The 21,129-nt window shown below is 48.3% G+C and overlaps 1 protein-coding gene across 1 annotated transcript in view; it reads right to left on the minus strand.

Moving 5' to 3' along the window:
- The window catches only part of LOC143986846 (uncharacterized), a 124,695-nt gene that overhangs the window by 71,919 nt on the left and 31,647 nt on the right, over nt 1-21,129 (minus strand). Inside the window, exons 10-16 of the mRNA XM_077485255.1 lie at nt 7,494-7,607; nt 7,235-7,366; nt 7,025-7,148; nt 6,811-6,908; nt 6,514-6,735; nt 6,248-6,389; nt 3,265-4,151 (exon numbers count right to left, since the gene is read on the minus strand). Coding sequence (XP_077341381.1) covers nt 3,265-4,151; nt 6,248-6,389; nt 6,514-6,735; nt 6,811-6,908; nt 7,025-7,148; nt 7,235-7,366; nt 7,494-7,607 — 1,719 coding nt within the window. The remainder of the gene's footprint in view (nt 1-3,264; nt 4,152-6,247; nt 6,390-6,513; nt 6,736-6,810; nt 6,909-7,024; nt 7,149-7,234; nt 7,367-7,493; nt 7,608-21,129) is intronic.

Genomic DNA, 21,129 nt, shown 5'->3' on the forward strand with positions numbered 1-21,129 from the left:
AACTGCAGTTCAGGTGTAACCTTAAATTTGAAAAACACATAGCACGTGCTCTTCAGGAGGCGGCGCTACATGTCAATGCTCAAATATGGCCAATGACCATATATGGACCACGATATAACCACCATCCCTACCCCTCAGGGAGCTATCATTTGGCTAGCAGTACTATTGGGTACTATGTACCACATAAACGCTTATGTGGGGGGTGGGATCCAGGAGACCCCCTATTTTTAAAGAAGGCTTTAAGCCTTCTGCCCGTGGGTCGCTACAACCACTGGTCAGGTTTGCAAGGAAGAAGCCCTTGCCCTCATCAACATGGGGACACAGTGATTTGCCAGAAGTGGGTTCCCTCTGGCAAGGCCCCCTTCATGTGGAGGACAAGTGGCCCCGGTATGGCTCGCAATCCTCCCCCTTGTCCTGGCCAGCCAGGCTCTATGCCTGGGTTAGGAGTCTGGTATGGACGGACCTCATGCTTTTTTTTTTTTTTTTTTTTTTTTTTTTAAATGGGAGGATCCCCCTTAAAATGTATACAAAACACAAAGGGTCTGGTATTTTTGTGGGGGGAATCTATGCAATTTTTTTTTTCACTATTTGTGTGTGCTACAGCAAAATTGATACTTGTAACACCATTTAACCACTTGCTTACTGGGCACTTTTAGCCCCTTCTTGACCAGACAAATTTTCAGCTTTTACGGCTATCGCGGTCATGCAACACTGTCCTCATATGACATTTTTATCATTTTTTTAAACAGATAGAGCTTGCATTTGGTGGTATTTAATCACCACTGTTTTTTTATTTTCCGCAAAACAAAACGAGAAAAGAAGGAAAATGTAGAAATGTTTAGTTTCTGTTATTCAATTTTGCAAACAAGTCATTTTTCTCCTTTAGTGATGTGCGCTGTTGAGCAACGATAGGCAGCACTAATAGGCACTGATGAAGTGGCATTGATGGGCAGCACTGATGTTCAGGGCCCTATGACACTTGGTCGGTTACCGGCTCTGCTTTTCTTGTGCTGTCACAGCGTGTGAGGAAAGTACTGCCGATAGCTGGCAAGTCTGTTGACATTGTGATCAGCTGTGATTGGACACAGCTGATCACATGGTAAAGGGCCACTGTGATTGGTCCTTTACCACAAGCTGTGATCAGCTGTGTCCGGAGGACACAGCTATCACAGAGCATGCCAGATGCACACCCCATGGGGTGTGGTTCTGGGAGGACATCCATAGATGCCCTCCCGAAACAACATGCCGTCTGTAGCCCTCGTTCAGCTATAGCGTGGTAAGGAAGTGGTTAAAGTAGTATTAAAGTGGAACTATAGGCAATTTTTTTTTTACATTTTGGATAGAGTGAGGTAGGGTTATAACCCGTTAGATTTTTTTTTTTCATCATTTGTTTCCCTTCAGTTCCTGCCCCATAGTCAAACAGGAAGCGAGAATAAATCCCTGAAAATTAGAGGAATTCCCTGGGGACCACAGGTCACCAGAACTAGTGTCCCCATTGAAAGATTTCACCTCTAATGCTTTTCTGGGGAGAAACTGAAATTTGGGATTTTCTTTGTTCGGCAGGTCTCTGGTACCTCCCCCTGGTTCTAGAAGCTTGGAGAAGTTTCTGGAAATTATTGGGCGTAGGGAAGAGATATGCAATTAGCGGATCTCCAGCTGTTGCAGAACTACCATTCGCATGAGGCATAGCAAGACTGACAGCCGCAAGCATGTCACCCAGAGGCATGATGGGACTTGTAGTTTTGCAACAGCTGGAGGTCCGCTAATTGCATATCCCTGTAGGGTAAGAGGTCCTTAAGGCAGTCCTCAGGCAGAAAGTGCTGGACCAGCCACTAAATATAGTGGCGCCTGAGCAGCAGGGGAGTCGGTCGGAAAGTTGAGTGCTGAGGTTTCTGTCGTGAGGCCTGGAAGGGGACCCGGGGCTAAGGACTCCGCCTCCAGGCAGGAGCTAAAGAAAGGAAGGAGAGGAAGCCTAAGAGAGGTATTTACGTTACCTTTGGGTCTTGTGCAGAAGACATCCTGGCTGGCAAGGGAGGATCTGCACAGTAGGAGGCATGAACAGAAGTCTTGCCCAGGGCAACAGGAATCAAAAGACAGTGTAGTGTAGACAGAGTACCTCAGCACACCCAGGGGGATACATGGGGAAAGGCTGCCAGATGAAGCATACTTTTGAGGGACAGTATTGTGATAAATCCCAATCCTGTGTCCTGGGCCATTCTTCAGAGCAGCCAGGTGGGCTGGTAGTATCTGCGAGCGTCAGAACTGTGTGAGGTTCTACTGAGGACAGACACGATACTCCTGCCTACAAGTTTGGGACTTTGTGTTATTTCACTAAAGGGGACTGAAAGCTCCTGGTTGGTAAAGAACTTTGCCACTGATCCATAGAGACGGGGAATATTCCGGAGAGAGTACAGTCCAGGATCTTCATTTTTACGTACATAGAGAAGGAATATTGTCTTCATCTGTTCTTCTTCAAGTCAAGTTGCGCATCCCATAATCCCTATACCCTATCCAAGTTGTTTTTCACCCAACAAAATTAAAAAAACAAGCCCATGGACTGATTTCTTGTTGGAAATGTGTTTTGCCTGGCTGTACAGGAATAGGGGGACTCAAGATTTAGCGGCTCCTGCAGAGGTAGCGCTACATCTATAGAAACATTTGTTGGGTGAATGTGACAAGCATTTACTAGCCATGGCAAGTGTTACCTGTTTTTTCTTTTATTAATACGATTTCCAATAATTGTCAACTCCTCAATCAGAAAAAATAGCACAATACCATATTATGACCATTAGATGGAGCCAATGATCATAGGAAATGATATACATCCAATATTCGTCCTGGCTGACAAATGCTTTTCACATTCGTCCAACTAATTATTTTAAAATAGACCTTCTAAGTGTTTGTGAATGTTAACACCACGAAATGTACTCAGCCAATGAAAGGGAATGACTCCATTTTTATTTTTCTACTGCTATCAATAGCCAACACGGTACAACACTTCATCCATGTCTTTGGTGATCTCTGATCTCCTTATCAACTGTTTCTTACATGATGAAGATCAGCCATGGAGTATATCTGAGGTGTATATCAGGGTGTGCTTCTTCCCCACATGAGAGCTGTGATGTCCAGCAACATTCATATAAAAGACATTTCCCGCACTCAAGGCACTAATACACCTCGAGGGTTGTGTGGGATCCCTGATGTACAGGAAGACAGGACTTCAGCGAGGAACAATTCCTTCTCTCAGGACAGCAAAGTGGCTTATCCCTCTGTGTGAGATTTCTGATGTGTGTAATAAGAGGACTTGTGTGAAAAACACTTCCCGCACCCAGAACAAGAGTATGGTTTTACCCCCGTGTGAGACCTTTGATGTGTGGCAAGATCTGATTTTTGTGCAAAACATTTCCCGCACTCAGAACAGGAATACGGCTTCTCACCTGTGTGCAATCTCTGATGTCTGTAAAGATGGGATTTCTGAGAAAAACATTTCCCGCACTCAGGACAGGAATACGGCTTTTCCCCCGTGTGGGACCTCTGATGTGTGACAAGTTCGGATTTATTTACAACACCTTTCCCGCACTCAGAACAGGAATACGGCTTCTCACTTGCATGCAATCTCTGATGTCTGGAAAGATTGGACTTCAATGAAAAACATTTCCCGCACTCAGGACAGGAATACGACTTTTCCCTTGTGTGAGATCTCTGATGTATGACAAGTTCTGATTTTTGTACAAAACATTCCTCACACTTAGGACAGGGATATGGCTTCTCGCCCATGTGAGATCTCTGATGGTTATAAAGATTGGACTTATATGAAAAACATTTCCCGCACACAGGACATGTATGTGGCTTCTCACCTGTGTGAGATCTTTTATGCTCATTGAGATTGAATTTGAAATGGAAACACTTCCCGCACTCGGTACAGGAAAACCTCTTATCGTTTGGAAGGACGGCCCCGTCCCTCACAGTCTGAGGTTCCTCAGGATAAGAGGAATACGATGGTCCATCTACACTGTGTGGTGCCGGATGGACATTTGAGGTAGTCGGGTTTTCTCCTGGACTATACTGTGTGATGTCCTCATCTTCTACTTTACAGTCTGGAGACAAAGTGAGACAATCCTCTGAGGTTTTCCTCATCTCCCGTCCATCTACTAAAATAGAAATACAAAGATTATTACTAGACATGAGCTGATTGGTTCCCCTAAACCAGGACTCCGCCCACATCAGGCAGCTTTGTCTCTGAGGATCTTACAATTCCCCCCTCAAGGTAACTAGTAAATGGGTCCTCTGATCTCCTACCAGATCATTTCTTTATTCATGGACCTTAGTCAGAGAGTGAGGAAACAACGAGAACCGTCTTTTATAGGAGTGACAGTGATGAGGGGATTATAGGACGAGTGTCCCCTCCCCCCTCTATCACTCATTGCCATCTTCCCAACACAAGAAGTCCTGCACTTCCTTATTTAGTCCATGATTTAGTCATGAATAACAGCGGGGCTGAGCCCCACCAGAGGTCAGAGAGTGAGGATGGGGGGAGAACAACCAAGATGAAGACTGGACTGATCCTGAAGACCTCCATCATTGGGTTATTGACTCCTCCCTCATTATCACTTTCTGTTTAAGGTTCCAAAGTCTGAGGATGTTATCACATTATTATCACCATGTAAAAGTCTGTGCTCCAATCAAGTCCTCAGATATAAAATGTCCACCTGGTAGGAAATGGGTGTAACAAAAGAGAATACATATTATGTGTATATACTGTATTGTAATAGAAAAAAAAGCATGACAGGTCCTCTTAAATATGCGATTTGGGGTCAAAAAGTCCTCAGATCTCATATTTACACTAAAATGCAATAAAAAAAATAAAATGTGTCATTTAAAAAAAATGCAAAAATAAAATAAAAATGGCCCTTTAACAACTATGGGCGGAAGCGACGTTTTAACGTCTCTTCCACACTGCAATGATATGGAGATGAGTGGCCATCTTCTCCTCATTCGTCTCCATGTCAGGCTAAGGAGAGGATCCGATCGCCTCCGCCGCTGCCGACGGCTCTGGTAAGTGGCGGGGGGCACCAGGGCATGGCGGAAGGGGGGGCCCCTCTCCCTCCGCCGATAGAAGTGATCTTGCGGCAGATTCTACCAGGGAGACCACTTTTATCTTGAAGCAGAAGAAGAGAATACCGGGGTTATGGTAGCTAGCTGCTGCCATAACAACGATATTCCTCTTCAAAGTACCAACGTATAATGATGGTGGGTGGTCCGGAAGTGGTTTTTAATTAACTTTTTTATTTTTACACTGTCCCTTTACTTTTTTTTTTTTTTTTATCTTTTTTATTGCTATTGCAAGGAATGTAAATATTAATTTTTAATGGCACTAAACTGTGATATGTCTTCTCTACTGAGACATCTGGAGTCTATCAGATCCCAGATCTCTTATCTGCCTTAAAAGCATCTGATGGGTTTGATCAGATGCTTTTTACAGGTCAAAAATTACTTGTTTACATCCCGCAGAAACTGGAAGTGACAAAAAACTTGCCGTTTCCGGTTTCGTAGACCATGGAGATGATCGGGGCCGTTCTGGGCTCGCCGGTGGAATGGTAAAATCCAGAGAGGCAACGGAGGGGAGGACTCTCCCCTCCCACCACCTGTAAAAAGCCATCCTGTAGTTAATTAGCCGCTAGGATGGCTTTTACATGAAACAGAATCGCTATATCATCCAGGTATAACCACCTAAAGTGCCGGCGTAAATGTACATTAGGCGGTCGACAAGTGGATAAGAGTCAGAACTCATTAATTGGTATTCAGTGGTAGTCTAAATATTTACTAAAATGAGACAAGTTGCAGAGGTCCCACACCGCTGCCTCCCATCTCCTGTGACTTGGGTCTGAAACTATACAGACGTAAACCTCCACCCGGCACAGCCAGCACACAACAGAGCAAGTAACCCTGGGAGAATTGATCTGTCAGAGGTCTTACTAGACCCGGGTGCCTAGGTTGAGCAACGCCTTGGTGAAAATCAACATTTGCTTTCAGCTGAACCCCAGAATCTACCCAAATCCAGTCTAGATACATAAATTGTGTCTGCAGCACAGAGAAAGAAGATTATCCGAGAGAAATACAGGAATACAGGACGGGGAACACAGCTCAGGAAAGTGACCAGGGGATTACAGGACAATATCCTTGTCCTAATCTGGACCAATCAGTGAGCAGTATGGGTGGAGGAATGTATTTAGTGTTAATGACCCACCTATGCTGATCTCTTTAGGAGTGTCCTCTTCTATTATTGTCCTCATTATTCCATCCTCCTCCATAGACTGCTGATCATCCCTCACATACCTCTCTTCTTCTTCTGCTTTAACCTCAACTTTTACATCTCTCAAATCTTCACCCTAAACCAGGAGAAGGATAGAAAATACCATCTGTAAAATAGAAGTATTTAATATCATCCACACATCATCTCCACATGTCAGAGTGTTCAATCACTTTATGTTCCAGACCCTCAACTTCACCTACCCGATGATGGTGGGGGATGGTGTGATCTTCCTGTGTGGAATCCCGGGAATACAGAGGACGGGGACATCGCTCTGGTGGGTTTCTGTAGCTGGATGACTTCACTATGTTTTCCTTGTAGGGCTCCTTGCGTCCTTCTGAAAACTCCTCCATCACTCCATACTCCTCATCCTCATCTTTATACTCTTCTTTGACAACAATATTATAATCCCTGAGGTTTCCAGTCTTAATACATAATAAAACATTATATCATACATGCTGATTATAAATCATAATTACCAATAATTGCCAATCATCTACCTGATGATGGTGAGGGATGGTGTGATCTTCCTGTGTGGAATCCCGGGGATACAGAGGAGGGGGACATCTCTCTGGTGGGTTCCCATTACTGGATCCATCTGTAGGAAACACACACACTGACTGAATACATTGTTTCTATGTGTTTATCAGATGATGGGGGATCTAGGTGGAGCCTCCGTACTGCTCTCTCCTTTGCAATAAACTCTCCTCTTACCCGGTGATGTGAGGGGCGGCTGATTGTCCATCATGACGTCCTTGTAGAGATCCTTGTGTCCTTCTAAATACTCCCACTCCTCCATGGAGAAATAGACAGTGACATCCTGACACCTTATAGGAACCTGACACACACAATGATACAGTCACCATCCAGACACATCCCTTGTCTGTTACTGGATAATGTCCCAGAATTCCCGGCACCGCTCACCTCTCCTGTCAGCAGCTCCATCATCTTCTTGGTGACTTCTAGAATCTTCTCCATGTTGTGTCTCTCAGGTTTAAGGGAGTAACATGGAGGCACTGTGATGGTCATATGATCACCTGACTTCATAAGAAATCTCTGTATTGAGGAACCAATAGGAATGTCATGTTAGAATCCCAGAATCCTCCTCACCTCTCCGGTCAGGTCTGTGTTTTATTAATAGAGATAAGAGTGATGTCATGTGACCTCCCAGAATCCTCCTCACCTCTCCAGTCAGCAGGTAGATGATCTCCAGGGTGAGGTTTAGTATCTTCTCAGTCATGTGACTCCGGTCCTCCTCCATCCTCATTGGTGCCGTCAATTGATCTATACAGGTCTCCTTGTAGACAGATAAATTTGGGAAATGAAAGTAAGAATTATTTGGATGGCGTTGGACAATAACTGCCGAGACTGACAATCAAAATCAAATAACATTCACGACGATACCTCACATGTGTGGTGAAATCGCCATTTACATATGTGGGGGTGACCTAGCTTTGCGTGCAAGCACAGTGGGATGGGGCCCTTTTATAAAGTTTTTTTTTAATTATTATTTATTTTATTAACTTTTTTATTTATACACTGTCCCTTTACTTTTTTTAATTGCTATTACAAGGGATGTAAATATCAATTTTAATGGCACTAGGCAGTGACAGATCCTCTATATTGAGACATCTGCAGTCTATCAGATCCCAGATCTCTTATCTGCCCTAAAAGCATCTGATCGGTTTGATCAGATGCTTTTTACAAGTCACACAGACCCAGACCTGACCGGAGAGGTGAGGAGGATTCTGGGAGGTCTCATGTCATCACTCTTATCTCTGTTGATAAAACACAGACCTGACTGGAGAGGTGAGGAGGATTCTGGGTGGTTCTGTGGGGGGGGGGGGGGGTTCTCTACTGATTGTTAGGTATGTTATAGAGTGTAGATTGTATAGAGTGGCAGCGTATTCCTGGTTCTCTGAATTCCAGTACTTGGCATTGGCAGAGTCATGAGAAGGAACTGGACTGGACAACCCATAGCATATGTTGCACAAACAGGCCTCCTCTAAGAACAAGTGTCCTTCATTCCAATTGGTATTCTGGAACATATCACTTGACCAGTGAGATGGTATGAAGGTGAACGCTGCTTCATTTCCTGACAGATGTTATTTTAGGAGGTCTGAAAAGTGAGTGTAAGTGGGGTAGGAGGACCATCAGAGACCAAGAGCCCCCCTGACCCTTAAAGCCTCTTCTTACCTTCTTCCTCAGCCCTTCAGAACCTTCATAATAGTTCAGCCCTATTACTTCTTCAAAGGCCCCCAAAGTCCTACAGCTACAGTACCCTCTCAGGAGTCCATTAGTCCCGCTACCTTCTCAGAGACCCCTCAGCTTCTCTACTGCCCTCAGAACCTTCTATATTTTCCTCCCCCTGACACCACTGATGGAACATATTCTTCCTCACAGGCTGGGGGATGTTTTCTTCCTACTGACCAGCAATGTAAGGGGTTCTGTGCTCCACACTTCTGACCAGTGGCGTCACTAGGGGTTGGCTTTTGGGGCTACAACCCAGAATCTGGGGCCCATAGCCCCGCATCTCTGTAGGGGTCCTCAAGGGGGGAGGCTCTCTGGGGACCTTGATTTTAGGGGGGCTCTCTGGGGACCCTGATTTTAAGGGGGAGGCTCTCTGGGGACCCTGATTTTAAGGGGGAGGATCTCTGTGGACCCTGATGCAAGGGGTGACAAGATATTTGGGGGGGCACACCCTAAAAAAATGCATAAAGATGGTGCTGCCATAAGACCATACAACATAACAAAAATATTACGGCGCACACATGCAAAACTAACATTTACCTCCAGCAGGGCTTTTAGTTAGTTTTGCATGTATGCGCTGTAATATTTTTGTACTGATGTAAGGGGGAGGCTCTCTGAGGACCCTGATGCAAGGGGGAGGCTCTCTGGGGACCCTGATCCAAGGGGGAGGCTCTCTGGGGACCCTGATCCAAGGGGGAGGCTCTCTGGGGACCCTGATCCAAGGGGGAGGCTCTCTGAGGACCCTGATGTAAGGGGGAGGCTCTCTGGGGACCCTGATGCAAGGGGGAGGCTCTCTGGGGACCCTGATGCAAGGGGGAGGCTCTCTGGGGACACTGATGCATGGGGGAGGCTCTCTGTGGACCCTGATGCAAGGGGGAGGCTCTCTCTGGACCCTGATGCAAGGGGGAGGCTCTCTCTGGACCCTGATGCAAGGGGGAGGCTCTCTCTGGACCCTGATGCAAGGGGGAGGCTCTCTCTGGACCCTGATGCAAGGGGGAGGCTCTCTCTGGACCCTGATGCAAGGGGGAGGTTCTCTGGGGACCCTGATGTAAGGGGGGGCTCTCTGGGGACCCTGATGTAAGGGGGAGGCTCTCTCTGGACCCTGATGCAAGGGGGAGGTTCTCTGGGGACTCTGATGTAAGGGGGGGCCTTGATGTAAGTGGGGGGCTCTCTGGGGACCCTGATGTAAGTGGGGGCCTCTCTGGGGATATATACACACACACACACACATGTATATTACTGTATATACATGTATATGCCCGCCCAAGCGCATGCCTTTCTTTACTATGCTGCTATGGGCTCTAGCCCCAGATCTTTCTGAAGACCTAGCAACGCCCCTGCTCCTGACCCCTGCGCTCCATCATTGTGTTGGCTGCATATTGTCATAATTGCCCATTGTAAGCCAAGTGTGGTCAGGATGGTCATTGTCTTGTCTATTTATTGTCAGTGCTGTTTGTCTAGAGGAATATATTACTAGAATTTAACTCCAAAATGAAGAAAATATTACAGCCTCATAAGTGGGGAAATGTTCTGACCCTGAAGGGGTTAATACATGAAAAATAACTGTTTGGGCAGGGCTTGCACTATGGACAAAATATCTGAATTCACAACATGATAATTCCAATAAAACTTTCTCCTAACAGTGTCAGACAACTCCTGGCAGCGCTAAACTTAGAAAAACACAGACTGTAAATGACTAGATGTGCTGGGCCCTATAGTTCCACAGAGCTCATGGTGCCTGTGAAGCAATAGATGCCTCTACAGCAGTAAATGGGGAACACTGGCAGAAGGAGCCGGGATGCTAATCCACCGCCAGAGTCCTGGCCGCAGATACTCCGGTGGAATGCAGGCTGGACATCGCTTAGATGTAAACAGTGTTTCGATTGGAAAACACTAATATACTGTATGTCCAGGAGGGCTATTGGCAGATGAAGAAGTCCTAAAAAATGCCCCTATTCCTGCTCAGAATTCCTTACCCATTTACAGCGCAGAATAACAGGTACGTCGGTTCACACAGGAGAGCAGACCTGCCACAGTATATCTACGTGAGCTGGTCGGCTCTCCTGCACGAACCGAGGTACCTGTATGTCCTACAGGTGGGGCGCGGGAGCGTGGCCGGTGACCGGCGGGGCGCGGGAGCGTGGCCGCGGACTTTATGTCCACCGGCGACCCACGATTATGGTGAGGAGAGGCAGAACGAGGAACTGCCCATGTAAACAAGGCGATTCCCCGTTCTGCCTAGTGACATGACAGAGCTACTGTTTTCAGTGATCGGGAGCTGTGATCTCTCATGTCCCAGTGAGCCTATCCCCTCTACAGTTAGAACACACCCAGGGAACACAGTTAATCCCTTGATCACCACCTAGTGTTAACCCCTTCCTTGCCAGTGTCATTTTTACATTGATCAGTGCATTTTTATAGCACTGATCAATGTAATAATTTCACTGGTCCCCAAAAAGTGTTATTTGGGGTCAGATTTGTGCGCTGCAATGTCACAGTCCTACAAAAAAATAAATACACATAAATACAAATACCACTAAAAGAAAGCTCTATTTGTGGGGGAAAAAAAAGACATCAATTTTGTTTGGGTAGAACGTTGCACGACCGCATAATTGTCAGTTAAAGCGACGCAGTGCCGTACCGCAAAAAATGGCCTGGTCATTAAAGCAGAGTTCCAGGCTTTTTTCCGTTTATTAAAAGTCAGGAGCTACAAAAAGTGTAGCTCCTGACTTCTAATAAACAGACGCTCACCCATCCCATGGTCCAGCTGCACGGAGCCTCGCTCCTCTCCCCCTCCTCTCCGCGTCGCCTCCTTTGAAACAGTGGGCATCCTGCCGTGACAGCTTGCGGCTTCACGGCCGGGTGCGCACTGCCCATGCACGAGTTGCGATGCGTTCTCAGAGTGGACAGGCAATCTTCTGGGACATGTGAGGTGTCCCAGAAGATTGCAGAGAGGGATGGGCCACCTAGGCAGCCCGTAGTCAGAAGCGGGACAGGAAGCCCCACTCACAACTACCCCCCCCCCCCCCGAAAAAAAATGACATGCCAAATGTGGCACGTAAGGGGGTGAAGAGTGCTTAAAGCGGAAGTTCCACTTTTGGGTGCAAGGGGGCAAATCCTTCTGGGGCTGAAGTGGTTAAAAAATAGGATTTTTATAACAGCTTACCTGTAAAATCCTTTTCCTGGAGTATATCATGGGACACAGAGCCTTAAGTAATAACTTAATGGGTTATAGGCCACCTTCAGGTGATGGACACTGGTATACCCAATCCAGGAAGTTCACTCTCTATATATCCCCTCCTTTTTCCAGGAGCACATCAGTTTTTGTAGCAAAGCAATATACGTAAACCCCAAAAAGAGGGGAGGGACCTCTGTGTCCATGATGTACTTCAAGAAAAGGATTTTACAGGTAAGCTGTTATCAAAATCCTATTTTCTTTATTGTACATCATGGGACTCAGAGCCTTAAGTAATAACTTAATGTGACGTCCCAAAGCAATGCCACTTGAGGGGAGGGAGACACAACCCAGGGGGGTACCCCCAGACCTGAGGACCTAATACTGCTGCCTGCAGCACACTGCCCCCAAAGGCAATATCCTCATACCTCCTTATATCCACTTGCTAAAACCTAGTGAATGTATGCACTGAAGACCAAGTTGCGGCCTTACAGATCTGAGCCATGGAGGCCTGGTGACGCACTGCCCAAGAAGCACTAACCGCCCTGGTAGAGTGTGCCTTAACTTGAATAGGTGGAATCTTACCCCTTAAATTATAAGTTTGAATTATAACTTGCCGAATCCACTTCTCAACAGTGGATTTTGACGCTGCCTGTCCTTTCTTAGGACCCTCTGGCAGAATAAATAAGACATCAGTCTTACGAATCTGAGCAGTTGTCTTTAAATAGATTTTCACTGCTCTCACCACATCAAGACAATGTAGTCACTTTTCTTCCCTGGAACATGGTTTTGGAAAAAACTATGGCAGGACAATATCTTGGTTCAGGTGAAAACCAGAAATCACTTTTCGCAAAAAGTCTGGACGAGGGCGTAACACCACTCTGTCCTCATGAATAATCAAATATGGCTCTTTACAAGAAAGAGCAGCCAATTCTGAAACCCTCCTTGCTGAGGATATAGCAACCAAAAATACCAAATTCCTTGTCAGAAGGACTAAGGGAATATGTTGTATCGGTTCAAATGACTGTTTTTGTAACACGGACAAAACTAAGTTCAAATCTCCAGGGTTCAAAGGAGGTGTGACTGGTAGATTAAGCCGCATCACCCCTTGCATAAAACCACGGACTAAACAAAGTGAGGCAAGCGGTCTTTGAAATAAGACCGATAAAGCTGAGACTTGACCTTTAATAGTACTCAAGGCCAATTTCATCTCTACCCCTAATTGTAGAAAGGCAAGAATTCTGCCTATGATATATCTCCGAGGGTGTCAACACTTGGATTCACACCAGGAAACATAAGCCCTCCAGACTCTATAATATATAGTTCTGGAAGCTGGCTTCCTTGCATTAATCAGGGTAGAGATAACTGACCCGGAAAGCCCACGTTTCTTCAGAACGTGGGTTACAATAGCCAAGCCATTAAATGTAGAGACCGTAAGGTAGGATGGAATATCGGTCCCCGTGATCTGGCCATAGTGGGAGGGACCACGGAACCTCCACTGCCATCTTTATGATTTCTGCATACCATGATCTTCTGGGCCATGTTGGTGCTACCAAAATTACCAGCTTTCTTTCCAGATTGATCCTGCAAAGAAGTCGAGGCAGCAACTGAATAGGGGGAAATGCATAGATCAGTGAGACCGGATCCCATGGGGTCACCAACGCATCCGTTCTGCATGCGAGTGGATGCCTTATTCTGGCCACAAAGTTGACTAACTTCATGTTGAACTTGGACGATAGAAGATCTACATCCGGAGTCCCCCATCTTTGGCAAATAGTCCAAAAAATGGCAGGATGAAGACTAGACCATTCCCCCTGGAATAACTGCTGGTGACTCAAGTAGTCCGCCTGCCAATTCTCTACTCCCGGGAATGAAGACTGCCCATTGGCACGGAACATTCCTTTCTGCCCACGTTTAATATGGTTCCCCTCTCTCTGCGCTAAGAGACTCTTGGTGATGGAAATAGAACACAGCTGTGGCACTGTCGGTTTAGATCCTGACAGGACAATCCCATAACCTGAAAGTCCAGGCCTTCAGAGTCAAACACACTGCCCGAATCTCTAGGATATCGATGGGCAAGGTTCTTTCAGCTCTTGACCACTGTCCCTGGACAGTTGACTTTTCTAGTACTGCTCCCCAGCCTGAAAGGCTGGCATCTGTCGTTACCACTTTCCAGATAACTGGTCTGAAGGATTTTCCTTTCAGCAGATTCTGGGTTAGTAACCACCAACTGAGTCTTTGGGACAGACTTGGGGACAGCTGCATTGGCAAGTCTAAAGCTTGAATTGTTTTGTTCCAAGTAGACAGTATACTGTTTTGCAACAGTCTTGAATGGAATTGGGCATAGGGAACGGCTTCAAATGAAGCCACCATGTTTCCTAGCAACCTCATTCAAAGGCGAATGGAGGGATCGCCTTTTGACCTGACCATCCGCACCAGCTCTCTTATGGAGTTGATCTTTGCCTGAGGCAAGAACACCTTTTCCTGGACTGTGTCTATGATCAGACCCAAGTACTCCAGCCTTTTTAGCAGTACCAAGGAAGATTTCTCTAGGTTGAGAATCCAACCCAACTTTCCAGGTAACTGGTTGTAATGCGTACGCTTTGCTCCAAACGAGCCTCCAACTGGTCTATTAGCAATAGATCGTCTAGGTACGCCAAGACTATTATGCCCTGTGCCCTTAACCACGCTAGAGGTGTGGCCAGCACTTTTGTGAACACCCGGGGTGCTGTGGCTAGCCCGAAGGGCAGGGCTACAAACTGGAAATGCTGCTGTTCTAACTTGAACCACAGAAACCTTTGGTGAGCAGGAAATATAGGAACATGCAGATATGTATCCCTGATGTCGATAAATGCCAGAAGTTCTCCTCCTAGAAGGATAGAAACTACTAACCTCATTGTCTCCATGTGAAAGGAGTGGATCTTCAGGAATTGATTTAGATTTTTTAGATCTACCATGGGTCTCACATCTCCATTTGGTTTTGGTACCATAAAAAGATTTGAATAAAATCCCAAACCTTGCTCTTTTGTGGGGATCTGTATGATCACCCCCTGAGCCAGTAATCTGTCTAGTGCCTGAAACAGAGATTGTCTTTTCTGGATCTTTGGGTTGCCTCTTCATGATGAGGCTTTAGGATTCTGCTTTGCAGATTTCTGGCCCCAGGACTTCTTTTGAGCCTGGGTCTGACCCTGGGGTTTTCCTCTAGAGTCTGACGGTGGAGGCAGAAGCCCCTGGCGCAGGGGAAATAGCTCGTTTAAATGAAGGGCATTTATTCTTTCTTTTGACTGGCAAAAGAGTACTTTTCCCACTAGAAATTGTTTGGATATATTTATCCAAATCTTCCCCAAACAGCCGCTCCCCATGAAAAGGGAACCCAGTTAGGAGGTTTTTACATGGTGCGTTGGCTGACCAATTTTTTAACCACAGGATTCTATGCAAATGTACTAGCATAAGCATGGTGAATAGAATCTTTAATGGCATCTATGGCAAAGCATAATGCTTTTGCTCGTTCGGCCAATTCCTGGGCTTGTTGTGCAGGAACCTCTTTAAGGGTAGTGATGGACGAACTTCCGACGGGACGTTTCGCGAACGCGAAACGCGAACGGACACAAACGTTCGCGAAAACGACCGTTCGCCGCGGGCTCCATTGACTTCAATGGGAGGCGAATTTCGCAAACCTTTAGGTCGAATTTGCGGCCACGGGGTAATTATTAGGGGGTAGCACGTAGTCCCACCACCTGGACAATAGCATAATACATGTATGAGGTGAATTTGGGATCGATAACTACAAGCATTTTTTTTTTATTTGGGAAATTGTTCTGACAATTCAGGACTATGGAGCTAATGAAGGCAATGGAGGAGAGGGAAGGTCAGGGACCAGGGTAGGCAAACAAGAGGGTGCAGGAGATACAGAGCACTGACAGCAGCACCGTAATACAGAGCACTGACATCAGCACCGTGACATACAGCGCTGACAGCAGCTCCGTGACATACAGCGCTGACAGCAGCTCCGTGACATACAGCGCTGACAGCAGCTCCGTGACATACAGCGCTGACAGCAGCTCCGTGACATACAGCGCTGACAGCAGCTCCGTGACATACAGCGCTGACAGCAGCACCGTGACATACAGCGCTGACAGCAGCTCCGTGACATACAGCGCTGACAGCAGCTCCGTGACATACAGCGCTGACAGCAGCTCCGTGACATACAGCACTGACAGCAGCTCCGTGACATACAGCGCTGACAGCAGCTCCGTGACATACAGCGCTGACAGCAGCACCGTGACATACAGCGCTGACAGCAGCTCCGTGACATACAGCGCTGACAGCAGCTCCGTGACATACAGCGCTGACAGCAGCTCCGTGACATACAGCGCTGACAGCAGCTCCGTGACATACAGCGCTGACAGCAGCTCCGTGACATACAGCGCTGACAGCAGCACCGTGACATACAGCGCTGACAGCAGCTCCGTGACATACAGCGCTGACAGCAGCTCCGTGACATACAGCGCTGACAGCAGCTCCGTGACATACAGCACTGACAGCAGCTCCGTGACATACAGCGCTGACAGCAGCTCCGTGACATACAGCGCTGACAGCAGCACCGTGACATACAGCGCTGACAGCAGCTCCGTGACATACAGCGCTGACAGCAGCTCCGTGACATACAGCGCTGACAGCAGCTCCGTGACATACAGCGCTGACAGCAGCTCCGTGACATACAGCGCTGACAGCAGCTCCGTGACATACAGCGCTGACAGCAGCTCCGTGACATACAGCGCTGACAGCAGCTCCGTGACATACAGCGCTGACAGCAGCACCGTGACATACAGCGCTGACAGCAGCTCCGTGACATACAGCGCTGACAGCAGCTCCGTGACATACAGCGCTGACAGCAGCTCCGTGACATACAGCGCTGACAGCAGCTCCGTGACATACAGCGCTGACAGCAGCTCCGTGACATACAGCGCTGACAGCAGCTCCGTGACATACAGCGCTGACAGCAGCTCCGTGACATACAGCGCTGACAGCAGCTCCGTGACATACAGCGCTGACAGCAGCACCGTGACATACAGCGCTGACAGCAGCTCCGTGACATACAGCGCTGACAGCAGCTCCGTGACATACAGCGCTGACAGCAGCTCCGTGACATACAGCGCTGACAGCAGCTCCGTGACATACAGCGCTGACAGCAGCTCCGTGACATACAGCGCTGACAGCAGCTCCGTGACATACAGCGCTGACAGCAGCTCCGTGACATACAGCGCTGACATCAGCACCGTGACATACAGCGCTGACAGCAGCTCCGTGACATACAGCGCTGACAGCAGCTCCGTGACATACAGCGCTGACAGCAGCTCCGTGACATACAGCGCTGACAGCAGCTCCGTGACATACAGCGCTGACAGCAGCTCCGTGACATACAGCGCTGACAGCAGCACCGTAAGCAGCCCCAGGAGGAAGTCAGCACAGCACAGGGATGGTGTGATCCCCTCATAATAAGAACCCCCAGGAGGAAGTCAGCACAGCACAGGGATGGTGGGAGCCCCTCATAATAAGAACACCCAGGAGGAAGTCAGCACAGCACAGGGATGGTGGGAACCCCTCATAATAAGCAGCCCCAGTAGAAATATGACACCGCTCAACCTCTTCAAAGAGGAGGGTAGGGGCATATAGTACGGTGTGCTTTTTTGGGTCAGGGAAGTGAGCCAAATGAATTAAGAAGGTCTGTGTGCTTGATTCCAAAAATTGTTTATAGACATATACATGGTCTACTGATCACATGTGTTGAATTCCTCCGAGATCCATGCCTCATTCATTTTTAGAAATGTGAGGTAGTTAACACTGTGGTGAGCTAGGCGAGTACGCTTATCGGTCACAATCCCCCCTGCTGCGCTGAACGTCCTTTCGGACAGGACACTGGATGAGGGGCAAGCCAACAGTTCGATTGCAAATTGGGCAAGCTCTGGCCAGAGGTCAAGCCTGCCCACCCAGTAGTCTAGGGGTTCATCACTCCTCAGAGCGTCCACATCGGCCGTTAACCCAATGTAGTCGGACACCTGACGGTCTAGGCGTTCCCTGATGCTGGATCCGGATGACACCTGTCGATGGGTCGGCTGAAAGAATGACCTCATATCCGAAGTCACCAACACATCTTCAAACCGGCCTCTTCTTGCAGGCGCTGTTGGATTGGTACCCGCAAATCCTTCTCTGGGAGTGGGAATTGCTCCTCTGCCAGCGCACGCAAAAGCAGAATGCAGCATTTCTCGAAGCAAGGCCTGGAAGTGCTGCATTCTGACAGCCCTCTGCGACGGCGGTAACATTTCCGCCATTTTGTGTTTGTACCGGGGGTCTAAGTACGTTGCCACCCAGTACTGGTCCTTGACCCTCATGCTTTTTATACGGGGGTCCCTATTAAAACACTGGAGCATGAAGGCCCCCATTTGCACTAAAGTGGAAGCGGTGTGGTGGCCTGGCTCCTGCTCATCATCCAGGATAATGTCGTCCTCTTCATTCTCCTCTCCCCATCCTCGCACAACAGGGATCCCAGAAAGGTTTAAAGCATGCTCTTCTTGCTCCTGCTCATCCGCCCCGGCACCATCCTCCTCTGACTCCTCATCAGACTCCTGTTGTTGACTTGTCTCAGATAGAGTAGCCCCCCCTGGGAATTCATCCAGCATTGCGACTTCCTCATCTTCCCGCTCCTGCTCCTCCACAGCCTGATCAATGACACGACGCAATGCACGCTCCAGAAAGAAGGCATAAGGTACCATGTCACTGATGGCGCCATGGCTGCGACTGACCAGTTTGGTGATCTCCTCAAATGGCCGCAGAAGTCTGCATGTGTCGCGCATGAGCAGCCACTGGCGCGGTGAAAAAAAACCCAGCTCCCCAGAACCGTTTCTTTCGCAGAGTTCATACAGGTAGACGTTAACTGCACGTTTCTGCTGGAGCAGCCTATCAAGCATATAGAAGGTTGAGTTCCATCGCGTCGGGCAATCGCAAATAAGACGTCTGACCGGCAGATGGTGTCGCCGCTGAATGTCAGCAAGGCGAGCCATGGCCGTGTAAGATCTTCTGAAATGGGCCGAGATTTTCCTTGCCTGCCGCAAGATGTCCTGGACCCCAGGGTATTTGACAAGGAATCGCTGCACGACCAAGTTTAAGACGTGTGCCATGCACGGCACGTGCGTGATTTTGCCCTGTTTCAATGCGCTAAGCAGATTGGCACCGTTGTCACACACCACTTTACCAACTGTCAAATTGAGCGGTGTTAGCCACTCATCTGCCTGTGAACGCAAAGCTGAAAGGAGTGCCGGGCCAGTGTGGCTCTTTGCTTCCAGGCACAACAGACGCAGCACGGCATGGCAACGTCTCACCTGGCATGTGGAATAGGTTCTGGGGAGCTTGGGCGGTGCAGTGGAAGAGACGCTAGCAGCGGAAAAGGAGGAGGCAGCTGAGGAGGAGAGGGAGGAGGATGGAGTAGGAGGAGGAGAAGAAGAGTCAGGCCTGCATGCAATCCGTGGCGGTAAAACCAAATCTACACGGGTGCCACGGGTTACATGCTTGACGGCCGTCAGAAGGTTCACCCAGTGGGCAGTAAAACTGATATACCTTCCCTGCCCGTGTTTGCTAGACCACGTGTCTGTGGTCAGATGTATCTTGGCACCGACACTGTGTGCCAGAGATACATTCACTTGCCGCTGAACATGGCCATATAGCTCTGGGATGCCCTTCTCTGAGAAATACTTCCTTCCTGGGACCTTCCATTGTGGTGTTCCAATGGCCACAAATTTGCGAAAGGCCTCCGAGTCCACCAGTTTATATGGCAGTAGTTGGCGGGCTATGAGTTCTGACAAGCCAGCCGCCAACCGTTGGGCAAGAGGGTTATCCGGCGTCATCATTTTTTTACGCTCAAACATTAGGCCCACGGAAGCCTGCCTTTTTGCAGAAAAATGTGAGCTTGGCGTGATGGAAGGTGGAGTGGAGGACAATTGTGAGGAGAGAGGAGAAGGAGAAGTAGAAGACGAGGCTGGACGGTGAGAGCCTGCAGTGTGGCTTTGTGTGTTCCGTTGCTCCCACTGGGCTCGGTGATGGCTGCTCATGTGCCTTCTTAAGGCGGTCGTCCCTAGGTGAGTATTGGGCTTACCGCGACTAACGCGTTGACTGCAAAGATTGCAGATGGCAACGCTATTGTCAGCAGCGGACACGTTAAAAAAAGCCCACACTGCGGAGCCATGTGCCGGTGTCCTGGGAGCGCCAGATGTGACCGTACATGGTCGATGACTCGCTCCTGATACATTTGCAGTCTGCTTTGTCCCTGCTGTGCAATGTAAGTCATTGCTGCTTCTCCTCCCTATCTGCTGGTCCATATCTCCCTCTGAACTCCCCTCCTCTTCCTCTCTTGTGGGCACCCACGTGACATCACTAGACACGTCATCATCAACGTCACCTTCCCCACCGCTATAAGTAGAGTAGGCAGCAACACCGGGGACCAACCTCCTCCTTGGGCTGATCTGGGTACTGGCGTCAGACTGCTGAGTAGCGCTTGTTGCTACCTCCTCTTCCTGATCCAATACCAAGAGTGGCTGCGCATCAGAAATGTCCTCTTGATATGGATCGGAAAATAATTCCAGTGACTCAAGCGGAAGGTATGTGGTGGTGGTGGTGGTGGTCGTGTTGTTGGTGGTAGTGTCTTTGGGGGTGCACATAGCAGAGAGTGAAGAAGAGGGTGCAGATCGAGAGGATGAGGAGGGTGCAGAAGAGTAAGGCTGAGCGAGCCACTCAACCAAGTCTGGTGCATCCTTTAAAGTAATTGAACGCACCTTCTGCAACTTCCCACTTTGGCTCAAGCCTGTTGCTCCTGCCCTACCCCTACCACCCCTGCGGAAGGGCCTGCCTCTTCCTCTGCATGTCATTTTTTAAATGACCCTGTGACAAAACTCTTAGTCCCTATACCGCTGAAGGACTGCTGCAGTATAGGTGAGCGGTCAGCAGTGGTGCACGTCAACCCTATCTATTGTGGACCTATAGCGGTCCTTACAGAACAGCAGACTGTACCGCACTCAAGCCTATGTACCGTAGCACCCTATACCAAGTTACCAGTCCTTATAAGAACTTTTGTGGACCAAGCAGGTTGTGTATTAGTGTTTAGCAGACTGTACGTCAGTCCCTATACCGCTGAAGGACTGCTGCAGTATAGGGCAGCGGTCAGCAGTGGTGCACGTCAACCCTATCTATTGTGGACCGATAGCGGTCCTTACAGAACAGCAGACTGTACCGCACTCAAGCCTATGTACCGTAGCACCCTATACCAAGTTACCAGTCCTTATAAGAACTTTTGTGGACCAAGCAGGTTGTGTATTAGTGTTTAGCAGACTGTACGTCAGTCCCT

This window comes from Lithobates pipiens, unplaced genomic scaffold (assembly GCF_037356315.1).
Source record: "Lithobates pipiens isolate NorthernLeopardFrog02 unplaced genomic scaffold, aLitPip1_a1.2 Scaffold_18, whole genome shotgun sequence".
Taxonomy (NCBI): domain Eukaryota; kingdom Metazoa; phylum Chordata; class Amphibia; order Anura; family Ranidae; genus Lithobates; species Lithobates pipiens.